This window comes from Chiloscyllium plagiosum, chromosome 16 (genome assembly GCF_004010195.1).
Source record: "Chiloscyllium plagiosum isolate BGI_BamShark_2017 chromosome 16, ASM401019v2, whole genome shotgun sequence".
In the NCBI taxonomy this organism is placed as follows: Eukaryota; Metazoa; Chordata; class Chondrichthyes; order Orectolobiformes; family Hemiscylliidae; genus Chiloscyllium; species Chiloscyllium plagiosum.
The window spans coordinates 20,304,851-20,319,648 of record NC_057725.1 but is presented as its reverse complement, the minus strand read 5'-3'; the positions used below and the strand labels follow the sequence as shown (position 1 = coordinate 20,319,648).

The following is a 14,798-nucleotide window of genomic DNA, read 5'->3' as shown; positions in this document are numbered from 1 at the left end:
GAGGTTAAGGCCAAGAGTGAGGGGCTAGGTTTGTGGCACTGGCATTTGGACCCTTTTCTCCTAAGGATTCCAAACTTGTGGAATACTTTCTGAAGAAGTTTCAGTAATTCTTGACTATCAACTCAGGCACGGCTAGTAGTCTGTCTATGCTATGGGAGACTGCTAAGGCCTTTGCTAGGGGACTAGCTATTTCCTATTTGGCTAGCCGGAAATGACAGAAGGAGGAACAGCAGCGTCTACTTGAGACGTGGTTGAAAGCTGCCGAGGCGGCACATTTTGCGTGGCCTTTGGCGACTAAACTACAGCGGATCATGGCCCTCCAGGCTGCCTTGTATTCAATACTGACACAAAACACAAAGAAATAACTTACTTTTGCTCGACAAAGGCTGTTCAAATATGGGGATAGACCAGGGAAGTAGTTAGCGTACCTTACTAGGAAAACAATGTGCTCCCCAATCCATGACTATGATCAGAGACAGCGCTGGGGTCTTTACGTATGATGCTAAAAAGATCAATGAGTCTTTTCAGAGCGTTTACTCTGAATTGTATTGGTCTGAAGGTTACGAGGACAGGAGGGCTAAAATGGAGACCTTTTTTTAAGACCTGGATCTCCCAGGGGTAACCTTGGAACAGGCCTGTCTCCTTAATGCCCCCGTGACAGTTCAAGAAATACAGGAGGCATCTAGGCAACTTCAGAGTGGGAAAGGATCTGGCCATGATGGTCTCCTGGGTGAGGTTTATAGGGATTCTGTCAGGACCGATGTTGGAAATGTACAATTACTCCTATATGCATGAATGCCTACCACCATCTTTGAGAGAAGCTAATATTTCCTTAATTCTTAAGAAGGGGAAGTTTCCTGTGGATTGTGCCTCATACAGGCCCATCTCTCTATATTAAATTCAGATTTCAAGATTCTGTCCACGATCCTGGCGCTGAGATTGTAAAGGATGTTGCCCCACATTGTTAAAGAAGACCAGACTGGCTTTATAAGGGGGCATAGGTCCTCTAATAATATTAGAAGGTTGCTGAATATGGTGCAAGTTTGTGAGCAACGATCGATTCAGGGGTTGGTGATTTCCTTAGATGCAGAGAAAGCATTTGGTCGGGTGGAATGGCCGTAACTTTTTTATGTCTTAGAACAGTTTGGGTTGGGTGAAGTCTTTGCTTGGTGGGTGGCGGTTTTATTGCAACCCTCTGGCCGCGGTCATCATCAATGGGGTGAAGTCTTGGAATTTTAGGATTGGTAGGGGTAGTCGGCAAGGCTGCCCCCTCTCACCATTGTTGTTTACGATGGTGATAGAGCCGCTGGCAGAGGCCATTCGTCAGAACATCCACATAACCGCTCCGGAAGTGGGATTGAGGGCACACAAGATTACACTGTATGCGGATGATGTCCTTCTGTTTTTATCGAACCCGATCACCTCCATACTCCATTTGATACAATGTATCAATTAATTTGGGGCTTTTTCAGGATATAAGATTAACTTTGCAAAATCAGAGGCTATGCCTTTGGGGGACCTTAAGGATGTGCCAGAAGTTTAAGGTGGCCCTAAGTTCCCTTTTAAGTGGTCACAGACAGGGTTCTGATACCTAGGTATTTTTATTACCCCCAGGTTTGATCTGTTATTTTGGACTAACTTTGCTCACTTGCTCGACAATATTAGGTGAGATCGTCAGAGATGGGAGACTCTTCTAATTTCATGGCTGGGCCGAATATCTCTCATTAAGATGAATGTTCTTCCTCGTTTGCTTTATCCCATGCGTATGCTCCGTATAATGTTTCCCTGGTCAATGCTCCAGAAGCTTAAGGGATGGTTTGTTTCCTTTGTCTGGCATCATGGCGGCCCCTCATCAAACTTACTAAATTACAGTTGCCTCATTGAGGGGGAGGAGTTGATTTCCCAGACATCAGGAGGAACCCTGCTGTCCTTTGTCTGTGATTGGGTAGGTAACGATCCAAACTCAATATAGTTGGATATTGAGGCTTCCCAGGCAAAGTGCCCTCCTAATAACCTGTTGTTCATGGATAAGATGAGGACATTTATGGACCACTGCCGGGACCCCATTGTCAACAATACAGTTGAGGCATGGAGGGTGATGCATCAGGGTGAGAGTTGCTTATCCAAGACTTCGCCACTTATGCCTATAGTTGGCGTGCCAGGGTTCCGACCAGGGATGATGGACTCAGGGTTCAAACTATGGGCAGCGAGAGGAGTTTCTAGTTTGGGAGACTTGTTTGAGGGGGAGGTTATAATGTCAATTGAGCAACTGAGCCACAATTACGGATTGCACAACAGAGATCTTTTCTGTTTTTTTCAGGTTAGGGATTTCATCCAGAAGAAGTCTAAGCTTCTCACTAAGCCCTATAAGCCCGATACAGAGAGGCTGTTGCTGCGTTCCACAAGCACCCTTTCAGTTAGTGCCCTCTATCGCCTGCCGGGTGGCAGGGCCTGGCAGGATATTAACTGGTTATGTGAGGTCTGGGAGCAAGAGTTAGGAGTGGAGATCTCTTCTGAAACATGGGAGAACATATGGGAGAATGCTCGAAAGATCTCAATCTGTAATAGGACATGCGCTACAGTTAAAAGTCCTGCACAGGAATCATCTGGCACCAAACAGTCTGGCAAAGTTTAAAAAAGGGGCATCTTCAGTGTGCCCCAATGTAAAATAAGTGGAGGTACTCTAACCCATTACTTCTGGACATACCACAGGCTCCGTGTTTACTGGAGCGCTCTGGCGGGAGAGATAGGGAGGGTATTGAGGACTGAAGTCAAAGTAACCCGATATCTCTCCTCTTAGGTCTACGGAATTTACCATCTTTAGACTGGCATAGGAAGAAACTATTTAATATTCTTGCATATTGTGCACGGAAGAATATTCTGATGAACTGGGTGTCTGAGAACCCGCCAGGCTTGCTGGGATGGCAGAAATTAATTGTGGAGCACATTCCTTTGGACTTTTTTACAAACGTGGTGCACTACACAACAGACCATTTTTCTAAGACATTGCAGCCCTACTTGAGTTATTTGGATATAGATTTGTCAGTTATCTTAACTAGGGCATTTGTTTAACCAGGATGGTTAGATATGTCATAACCTGAGCCCTGGAGTTAATACGGATATTTATACAATGCTCCCGTTCCTTTGTTTGGGAGCTCTGTGCCAAGCATATCTGTTCTGTATTTTGTGTTTATTTTTGTTTTTTATTGTTTTTCTTCCTTTTATTTTGATCTATTAGTTATTACTAATTTATTGGTCCTGCTTTGCATAGTATTGATTTGTTTTGTATTATAGGGTAGATTAGTAGTTAGCAGACAGTAGTTGTATTGTAATTTTTGTTTTTCTTCCTTTTATTTTGATCTATTAGTTATTACTAATTTATTGGTCCTGCTTTGCATAGTATTAAGATTTGTTTTGTATTATAGGGTAGATTAGTAGTTAGCAGACAGTAGTTGTATTGTAATTTGTGTTTTGTTTTTCTTTTTATTATACTGATATTTGTTATTGATCATATTTTTCAATAATTTTATATGTTTGTAAAGTTAAAAAAAATCTGCTAATAAATATGTTCACGAAAACACAATTTCCAACCTATTTCTAACATTGTCAACTTAAGAGGAAATTGTCTTCTGTATGAAATTAAGTTTTACTGAACTGATATTCTTCTTGACCCTTTTTCCTGTGAACTGTGGAGTCTTTAATGAATACCTAAAATGCTGAGAGCTTAGACTTTCTTAGCTTTTTGTCACCTGCAGATTTCTAGTCAAACTCTACTTTTTTGGAAGCTGCGCAAACTAAACTTTTTTACTGAGGTAACCATTTCCCTGAGTTGTCCTGAACTCCTGTAAAGAGAAAATGCACTTGCTCCTGACTTCAGGACTTCTATAAACTAATCTAAAAGTACTCTTTTTAAAAAAATCTTGATTATTCTGAACTGAAAACAGCCTAATGGTCTTTCATCTTTACTGTAAATGCCATAAATCCCACAGTATAAACATCTTATCCTATTAATGCTCTCTATAGTTTTGCTGTCATCTGCTCTCTGACACATACTGGATTAGATCACTGTTTCAGAAGGACTCTGTGACCTTGTTCTTTTAAAGAAAAATACTTTTACAGGAAAAACCAATACCCATTTCCGACTCTTTTGAAAACTAAACTCTTAAAAATGCAGTTTGTAAAAATCTAAATCATGCAACTTTCATCATGCCAGCTCATTGGAACTGTCAACAGACCTGTCAAAACTGCCAGAAACAGGTGTCTAAGGGATCTTCCAAATGTGAAGAGGAACTGTCAAGCTGCGAAAAGTCCTACCCTTCGAATTTCAACAAAAATGTCTGGAGTGCAAGAGCAGGTGATTATATTTTCACCTTGTGTGTTGACATAAGCTTGAGGATTTCCATTACTTGACCAATGCTGCATAACTGATTTCACAACCATCATTATCACAGCCTGTCATTTTGCTGGTTGGTTGACAAGTGGTGATGTATTCTTTAAAGATGGATTGTAAAATGTAATGCTTGTTGTATTAAGAGATTCAGCATATTAATCACATGTTTACTATAATGCAGCTTTCTTTAGTTGAAGGAATGTAAATATAATATACAAAAAAAATTGCTGGAAAAACTCAAGAGATCTTTTGGCATCTAATTGACAGAAAGCACTGTGGACCAATGACCCTTTTTCAGAACCAGCAGTGCTTTCTCTCCACAGAATTTTTCTGTTTTTGTTTTATTTATAGCATATACAGTTCTTCTTTTGTTTTGTAAATGTAATAGATGCATTTTTAAGAATAACTAACTTTTTCAATATGGTGAAGTCTGCCGTAGACAGTCAAAACTTTATTTTCTAAACTTTATTTTATCTCATCTCTGCATGGTTCCTGAATTCTAACCATAGTAGATATGGGGTGAGTTGGCATGGTAGGTGTAAATCTAATGATTATTAGAAAATTATCACCGGTATATCATTATATCTGCAGCTATATCTTTTAAAAATTTCAAAGTTTGCAAATGACACTAAAGCACACCGATACATTGGTGGAAAGGGCAGCTACGTGGCAGATGGCATTCAATGTGGAGAGTTAGAGATGATACATTTTGGTAGTAAGTACAAGGACAGACAATATGAAACAAGGGGTACAGTAGTTAAGGATATGCAGGAGCAGAGAATGTGCATAGATCACTGAGGGGATGTGACTATGGCTTGTTTTTCTGGTGGGGTCTCCCAGTGAGCCTGCTTGCATAGTTGCCTCTATACACATGAGTGAGTTTTAAGAAGATTTGTAGCTCAGGTTGAGATTCTGGATGTAGTTTGCTCACTGAGCTGGAAGATTCATTTCCAGACGTTTCGTCACCCTACTAGGTAACATCTTCAATGGGCCTCTGGGCGAAGCACTGCTAATAATTCCTACTTTCTATTCATATGTTTGTGTTTCTTTGGGTTGGTGATGTCACTTATATTCCGAAGCATGGACCTATGAATGAACTGTTAGAACAGGCATCATCTGAATTATTCAAAACCCTATTTTATCACCAGACTTTATTGTCACCTTACTGTTTTAGAGGTGCCCCAGAATTTATTAAATAATTTAGATGTTATTATAAGGAGTTTTATAAAAGAAACACTATATCTACCGCCACATATCATGGATATTTTATATGTGCGGAATAGGGGTGGGAAGATGGGGATCCCTAAATTGGTGACCAGATTCCGATTGCAGTTATGACAAGCCAAAACATTTAAGCATTTATCGGATAATATTATACATGCTTCATTTTATTTTAATGATGAAGACGCTTTAGACAAACTTGTTGAATTAGGGCAATTGAAAAACCTTGGTGAAGTCTGGAATCCAGAGGTGGATAAGCGGCCTATCTTTGGGAGAACTAACAGATATAGAAGAGAAAGAGGACATCATAGATGATTTAAATGTGAATTACAGCAGTTGGAGAGAACTCAAGATGAATAATTGGATGCCCCTTTCCTGTCAAGGATTAGGAGTACATTACTTCAAAAATGACAAAATATCCAATCTGTGGGTGGGGGACACACTATACACAAAGACATCTAAATTAATTAACATTTTCTGCTTAGGACGAATTTGTATCCTACCCGAACAACATTGTCACATGGTAGGCCACAGATGAACAAGTGTTGTAGAAGATATGATGTCTTGTTGGAGGCTATTCCCCATTTATCTGCTGGTGCCCCATTAGTGAACCTGGCACATATCGAGAGACACAATAGGATAGTCAAAAAGCTGTCAAAGTTGTTGGATACAATGGTTAGAAAATGTATCTAGAACCTAGGTTGCGAGATGAGATTGGGAATTTATGGGTGCCAGACTTGATTTTTCATAAGAATGAGGAAGTTGTAGTGAATGTTACCGTTTGTTTTGAAGACGAGAATGATTGATTCTCTTGAAAAAGCATGGGTTGACAAAGTGAACAAATACAGACATTTGAAGAATGAAATTATTGAATTAACGAGAGGTGAGCGAGTTTCCTTTTTTGGATTTGTTATGGGAGCTACAGGGAAGTGGTCAGAAAAGAATAATAAATTGATGGCCTTCCCGGAAATACAAAAATTTAAAATATTTTCCTGGGATATCTCTAGCCTACCAATATCGTTGACATTGGAGTTGCTTCGTACATTTATGAATTTTTAAGATATAAGAAGGACTTCTGATTTGCTCCAGTTTGACTTTTGATTTTATATTAATATTGTCATCTGTTTGGTTTTCTATTTTAGAAGATTTTAATTATTTTAATGGGTTTTAATTGCATTTTAGTTATAGTTTTAATCACAGTTAATGTGGAGGGTAGATAGTGGTGTTAGTTTTAATAAATTTCACAGGGCAATCATGTAATGATTATTGGGGAAATAACTGGCCTGATGGTCATATAACTCCAGTTCTTATATTTTCCTGTGGTGGATAACTTGTTAATGAAGGAAATACCGTCCCTTTAATACCTAGCTGTGATTTCCAGCTGTATAGTGGTATTACTTTATGTCGACGGGCAACAAGAAAAATCTCGGATAGTACACTAAATTTTAATATTGGACAGTTCAGTTCTAATATTGTTTTAATGATTTAACTAGCAGGACAGCTAGAGAAAGCAGTTAATAAAGTGTACAATATTTTAGGTTATATTAAGAGGGGCATAGAGCAAGAAGGTTATGCAGAACTTATATTAAGATGCCTGTTAGATCTCTAGGCTGGTGTTTCGGGCCCTACAGTATAGGATGGATGAGAATGCATTGGAGCAAGTGCAGAAGAGGTTGACAAAAATGGGTCTAGGGATAAGAGATATTGATTATGAGGCTAGATTGGAAATGTTGGGATCTACCTGCGACTCCACTTTCAAGGAGCTATGAACCTGCACTCCAAGGTCTCTTTGTTCAGCAACACTCCCTAGCACCTTACCATTAAGTGTATAAGTCCTGCTAAGATTTGCTTTCTCAAAATGCAGCACCTCACATTTATCTGAATTAAACTCCATCTGTCACTTCTCAGCCCATTGGCCCATCTGATCAAGATCCTGTTGTGCTCTGAGGTAACCTTCTTCACTGTCCATTACACTGATTCTGGTGTCATCTGCAAACTTACTAACCATATCTCCTATGTTCAAATCCAAATTATTTATATAAATGACGAAAAGCAATGGACCCAGCACTGATCCTTGTGGCACACTGTTGGTCACAGGCTTCCGGTCTGAAAAGCAACTCTTCACCACCACCCTCTGTCTTCTACCTTTGAGCCAGTTCTGTATCCACATGGCTAGTTCTCCCTGTATTCCATGTGATCTAACCTTGCTCGCCAGCCTCCCACCTTTTTGAAGGCTGTACTGGAGTCTACTTAGATGACTTTCACCGCTCAGCCCTCATCAGTCGTCTTGGTTATTTCTTCACAAAACTCAATTAAGTTAGTGAGACACTATTTCCCATGCACAAAGTCATGTTGACTCGTTTACATAATTCTCCTCAGCCATTGTGGGAATATCTCTCTCTTTCTATCTCTCTTTCTGTCTCTGTCTCTGTCTTTCTCAATCTGTCACTCTGTCTATCTGTCTCTGTCTCTCTCTCACAAAATGGTTCCTATTGAGAACTTCCCTTACGAAGAATTGAGTGGTGAGCAAAATCTTGGTATTCCAACACATAGGTTAACAACAGGCTCATGTCCGAAATGTCGATTCTCTTGCTCCTTGGATGCTGCCTGACCTGCGCTTTTCCAGCAACACATTTTCAGCTCTGATCTCCAGCATCTGCAGTCCTCACTTTCTCCTTAACAACATACTGTGACATGCACAGCTTGCCTCTCTGAAAGTGCTTTCATCAAATTTCAATTTTTGAACATCGTAAAGTGAGGTTGTAAGAGTATTTGGAATAAAAAAAGATGTTTGGTAGTTCGGTGTTGAAAGCTTAAACAGAAATGTTTTTCATTTCTGTGGTATGAAGTTATTTAATACTCAAAATAGTCAAATCCAGTTTCAGAAATTGACCTGTAATTGAGGTCACACCACCAAGAACACATTTATTGTCTTAAGAACCTGGTGTTGGGGTTTGCTTATTCATTACTCTTTGTCTCTTCATAGTGATCCCCCACATTGTGTTGGATTTCTTCAAATTGGTACACTTTTCACATTAGTTTAATTTATGTTGTAAGTAATTGTCTTTCTTGAGAGAAAATAGTTTTCACAGTATAAAGAAAATATGACTCCTTTAACCTAGTGAAATTTTAATTGGGTTTGTTTAGTAGATGTTCTAATACCTGTTATATATTAGACAAAGGTAGGTCTTGCTTAAGTATTTACAGTTTATATTTACAATATATTTCTAGCTTGTGTTATTATCTGGCACTGTCCTTTGAATTTAGGCCTAGAAGTACTCCCTGGTGAAATAGTCGATGAGACTGCTGCAAATTATACTCATTATGAAAGTAAACACACATCACTTAACTTCACAGTGAATCCAAATGTTGAAGAGTTTAATGATAAAACATATGACCAGGTATGTCAATTATTTAAGACTTCTTGAAAATACTTTATAATGTGGAAAGAAGCTTGTTAGCTTTGCATTGCTGTTGCCCACAAGAATATTTTCTGTGACCTGCTGATTAAATCAAATTCAAACTGCATCTGTTTCTGCCTATCTGAATACTTCAAATACTTCGTAGATGATTATCACAAACTTTAATTCTAAACTTCATCTATGCTTGTGTTGCAACTTTCTTCAAAGGAAACCTGTTAAAAGGAGAATTATATAAACCACTTCTGAAGACCTTAATTTGTTGTACTTTGAAGTCTTGCAGATAAACCATTATGAATTATTTCTTGATAATGACTGTATTTGCAACTTACTGAAGTCAAATGCTTAAAAATTAAGAATTTAGATGTAGAATAAACTTTCCAGTATTTGTTATAGACACTACAATCAATCTGTTCTGTTAAACTAGGTTGAGCACTTTAAAAATGTCATATTTAGAGTGTACAATTTCTAATGTCACTTTGGCTCAATTGTTTAAAGTATTACACAGTATAGCGATGTAGTAGTTAAGTTTTGCATTAAGATGCATTTGAAATGTCATATTTTCTCTCCCTGCCTAAGTTTACTTTTCAAAGGAATGATTTGCTCTAATTAGTAATGTGCTGAGGGAATAACTGAGAGAATAATGCACATTTTCATCAGTAGTGTTTTGTATGCAATCATATTTTTCCTAATATAAAAATTGTTAAAAAGTAAAAATATATTTTGGCCTGGATTTACTTAAGTTTTTTGTTGAAAGGTTTTTAGATGCTATCTTAATCCAATCAGTTATTTATTTCACTGTCCAAAATTCCAAATTAAAATGATACCTTTAAAACACCTGGTTTATCGTCTGTGAGTATACTGGAGTGAGGTGGGCTGCTTGCTTGCTTGTGACATCACTCTTGTTTGATGCCCTTGACTTGCTACCAGATTTTAAACTGCCATTGGAAAAGGAGAAATCCACACCACATTGTTAGATCTTTGTGAGCAGCTTTGTTTCAGGTCAGAAGTGAGTACTGTTGTTTCATCACTGACTGCAAAATCTGCCTTATTATTCCTAAATATTCTGGTGATCAGCAAAAATTGCACAGAGATCTTATACAGCTTGCAATTTCTGAAGACTTTCATTCTCCTGTAGGCACTCAGTCTTATTTTATGTTGATTCAGGGCAGAACAGATGTTAATTCTCCCATCCGTATTTTGACATCTTGTGATGTAACTTGAAATCCTGAGACGTATATGATTAGAAGGTCACGTCCCCACTTCAGATGCTATAGGTAAAATTTGCTTCTTATTTTTCATCAGGTATTGTCAGATGAAATCCAGCCTTTCACATTGGATGAAGATTTTGACTATGACCATGTCAATCTCAAGCCTAAATACACTGAGGCTGAACTTAAAACAATCTCTGTCTTGTCAAAGCAGAGGTTAGAAAGGGAGGACTTAATATAGAAAAACTAAAGGATTCGACTATTTCCTGTTGTATCAACCAGATTGTCTGACTTTTGGGTGAAAACAGTGCTTTACATCAAGCATGATCTGGAAGGGAGACATTTTCAGCACACAAAAGACCAGTATGAGTTGAAATAATGCTATGAAGTATGAGTAAATTTTATTCCTTATTACTTTTAAAACATTAAAATAGAAATATTTCATATGAACCTATGATGTGCTTGCTATTAGTATTTGCATGATATAGCTTTCTATTTTGCAGGTATTTACAATAAAAAAGCTTATACATTTCTTTCCTTTTTCACATTTCTATTCAGAAGCTGATTCTATTTCTTTTTAAAAAAAAATTGGAATGAGAGAAAAGAAATAACAATACATTCTAATGTCAGGGTAAATTATATCAGTTTTTTCATGTATATACAAATGAAATGGAAATATTCTTTTAATCCTTCAGTGTAACAGCTGAGACTCAATGGCATATGTCCAGATAGTCTCTAAAGAGAGAAAGCTGACAAACCAGTTGCCAATTTTATGCATATAGAGAAAAAAATACATTTCTGTGTGGGTTTTCCATTGTTGTGCTAATATAAAATGATTGTAAACATGCTGGCTGATTTCTGATACTCCATTTTCTTGATACCTGAGTAATATTAATTCATCATTGTGGTAGTATTAGTGCTGGTGATGTAGTTGACTCTCTGTAGATAATTGTTTCCTTGAAGATCATGCCTTTTAATCTGATCTAAAAGAATTATAGAACTTAGGTGAGGTCATGTTAGCACTTTGATGAAAACGTATATTTAATTATTATTATTTGGAAGCTTAAGGAAAGATAGATTTTAGTTTTCTTCAGAGAATTCCTTCATAGAACCCCTACAGTGTGGAAACAGGCCCTTGGGCCCAACAAGTCCACACTGACCCTCTGAAGAGTGACCCACCCAGACCCATTGCCCTATCCTATATTTACCCCTGACTAATGCACCTAACCTACACATTCCTGAACAACATTGGCATTCAGGGATTAAAAGGTATGTAACAGCAGAGGTGCTGTCAGTTTAGCAGTATCCAGAATATTCAAGGTGGAAGGGTAGAAGTCCTAAGTTGCTCAGAAGAAAACTCCAGAAACAGAGCACTGTTGGTATCAGAAGAAAGGTTTTTGAAGACATATGTTCAAGATGGTAATAGTGAGTTGAGTTAGCCACTTGTTTTCAAGGTCATGGATATTAATTGAAGAGAACAGCATCAGGTGACTACATAGAACATTGCTGAAAAGAAAACTGATTGCAGCCATGTGAGCCAAACCATGGGGAAGATCGAGCCAGCACAAGAAGAGGTAACCCATTGTGGTAGAGGGGTCCAACATGGAGGAGATCGAGCCCTTACAGGATTGTGAGGCCAGCATTGCTAAGCACTTAAGAAGAATTGTAATGTTGAACTTTTAACTTTATTTCTTTTTTCATCTCTATTATACGTAAGATTTTGTACCTAGGTACCTGTGTACCTAACAAGATGCTGGTGAGGTTGTACACTTTTCACTGTACTCTTGTATTCCTGTATATGTGACAATAAAACCTAATTCTAATTCTAAACAAGGACCTTTAACATGGAGATAGGAGAGACCCTTCAAGGAAACTTGACTGTCTGTAAGGTTATTGTTGGAGTAAAAATGTTGAATCTTTCTGATATTTGCTTTAATTGGCATGTATGGTGTAATAAAGTTTGGGACATTTGTTTTATATAATAAACTTCAATTTCTTTTGTTAAATTTATGTTGTAACCTTGCGAATGTGTATAGTGGCAGACCTCAATGGTAAATAAAAAAGTAAAACTTGCGTTGTAGCAAGCTAGGTTTCATTGCAGTTTCTGACTTGCCAAGTATTACCATTAGTCACAATCATAACAATGTTAATGTAGTTTATTTTACATTATATTTTGGAATGCAGTGCTTCTTATTGATCTAAATGACTTATAAGCTGCATGAATGGAGCCAGTTTTGTTGCTCACAATTACTTTGGCTGAAAATTCTTCTTTGACTGAAATTAATTTTGCAGGTGATTTGTCTGGATTCTTATGTAATTGGCTTCTATGTATTCCTCTCATCGAAACCTGTCTGTGCTTGTGAGGTGTATCAGATGCAACCATTGTAACATAAGACAGTGCACCCTTCCAAAATGGTAAAGACCCCTCTAGAGGCCCAAATAGGTAGCGTTCTGTTCGGAATTATTCAGTTTTCACTGAATTCACTCTAACAAGCCCTCTAACAAGTAAAGTGGGGTAGCATGGTGGCTCAGTGGTTAGCACTGCTGCCTCAGAACGCCAGGGACCCAGGTTCAATTCCAGCCTTGGGCAACTGTCTGTGTGGAGTTTGCATATTCTCCCCGTGTATGGATGGGTCTCCTCCGGGTGCTCCGGTTTCCTCCCACAGTCCAAAGATGTGCAGGTCAAGTGAATTGGCTGCGCTAAATTGCCCATACTGTTAGGTGCATTAGGCAGAGGGAAATGGTTCTGGGTGAGTTACTCTTTGGAGGGTCGGTGTGGACTTGTTGGGCCAAAGGGCCTGTTTCCACACTGTAGGGGAATCTAATCTAATCCTGATCTCTGCTGAGTTTCGTTACAATTGCTCCTGTGCCAGTCCTTATTACCCAACCTTTAGAACAAATGCAGAAATAATGTGTTTTGCTTACCTTAACTCATCAGCAACAGTTTGGTAAATAGGTGAGTCGCACAGGGGAAAAAAGGCATTATTTTATCAGTATTTCAAGTGCAAAAATCATTCTAGATTGACATCATTTATAGTTATTTTAAAATGTAGCTGATAATAGAATCCTCTTAAACAATCCAGGTAGAATTGGCAAGCAAGGGTTAACTCCAAATGAATGATGTTTTCTTGAATATAAGGAGAATTTATTTCAGCAATCGCTGACCAAATTGAAAGTGTAGGAGTTTTATTCTAGAGCTTTAGATAAGCAAAATTGCACAAGCAAATAACACAACCATTTAAGATATAGGTTATGTAGCACAGCAAAAGTAGGCATTCTTGTACTCGTATAGATAATGCTTTTTGTGGTTACTTTTCAAACACTGAAAAATTTCTGGTCGCTCTGAATGTTTGCTTGTTAAATGGAAGAGCTTTCGAACAATGGAGGACCTAAGCATGTCACTACTTTATCCTTCAACAGGCTCCTTGTAACATGCTTATGCATCCCATTCTCTCCAACAGTTTGTGAAGGAGAAATTCTTGTTTATAATTAATTTTCTGACACTTGTGTGCTTTTATGACCTTTTTAAATCCCAGACCGTTTTGTCACATCTGATTCCAGATTCCAACAAAGAGGCTGACATAATTTATCCAGTGAAAGTTACCACAAAACAAGATGATGGAGGAGCAGATGTAGGCCATTCAGCCCGTCATTCTACGAAATCATGGCTGATCTAACTATCCTTAACTTCCCTTTCCTGTCTTAAGCCTATAACCCTTGATTCCTTTACTGGTTAAAAATCTGTTTCTCTCAGCCTTGAATATATTTTACCACCCAGTCTCGACAGCCTTCTTAATTATAGAATTCTTCATCTCTGACTTAATTGGATGAGCCCTTACTCTGAGATTATGCTTGCAGGTCCTGAGTATCCCCCTTGTGGGACGCAACTTTTCAGCATCTAATCTGTCAAGGCCCCTAAGACTGCTTATAAGGTCACCTTTGGTTCTTCTAAAATCTAATGAGTACAAGCCCATCCTATTCAACTTCTCTCAGGAAAATTCTTCCATACCTAGAATCAACCCAGTCAATCTTCTGCGAACTGCCTCAACTGCCAATATATCTTATTTAAGGAAGCCAGAACTGTTCACAGTATTCTAGGTTTGGTCTGACAAGTGACTTGAATAGTTTTAACAAGGCCTCCATGTGTTTTTGTACTTCATTCCCTTTGAAACAATGGCCAAGAGTCCATTTTCCTTCTCTTTTTAGCTGCTGAATGTGGATGCAACTTCTTGAGATTCAAGTACTGGGACCCCCAAATCTGTGTTCTGCAATATTTTGCAGTTTTTCTCCATTTAAATAATATTATACTTTTCTATTCTTCCTGCCAAAATGCTTAACCTTGCATTATCCCACATTATATTTCACCTGCTAAGTTTTTGTTTCTTACTCACTCAACATGTCCACATACGTCCGCAGAAGCATCATGTGGTCTTCATTGCTTTCGTTCCTATCTATTTTTGTGTCATCCTCAAACTTGGCAATAGTACATTCACTTCCGTTGTCTGAGTCATTAGTATATACCAAAGATAACTAGCCCCAGCACTGATCCCTGTGGTA

The 14,798-nt window shown here is 38.2% G+C and overlaps 1 protein-coding gene across 1 annotated transcript in view; it reads left to right on the top strand.

Moving 5' to 3' along the window:
- Nucleotides 1-11,977, top strand: part of LOC122557668 (intraflagellar transport associated protein) — a 55,121-nt gene extending 43,144 nt beyond the window's left edge. Inside the window, exons 6-8 of the mRNA XM_043705496.1 lie at nucleotides 4,214-4,354; nucleotides 8,879-9,012; nucleotides 10,336-11,977. Of these exons, the coding sequence (XP_043561431.1) occupies nucleotides 4,214-4,354; nucleotides 8,879-9,012; nucleotides 10,336-10,482 (422 nt within the window). The 3' untranslated portion in view covers nucleotides 10,483-11,977. The remainder of the gene's footprint in view (nucleotides 1-4,213; nucleotides 4,355-8,878; nucleotides 9,013-10,335) is intronic.
- The last annotated feature ends 2,821 nt before the right edge of the window (nucleotides 11,978-14,798 follow it).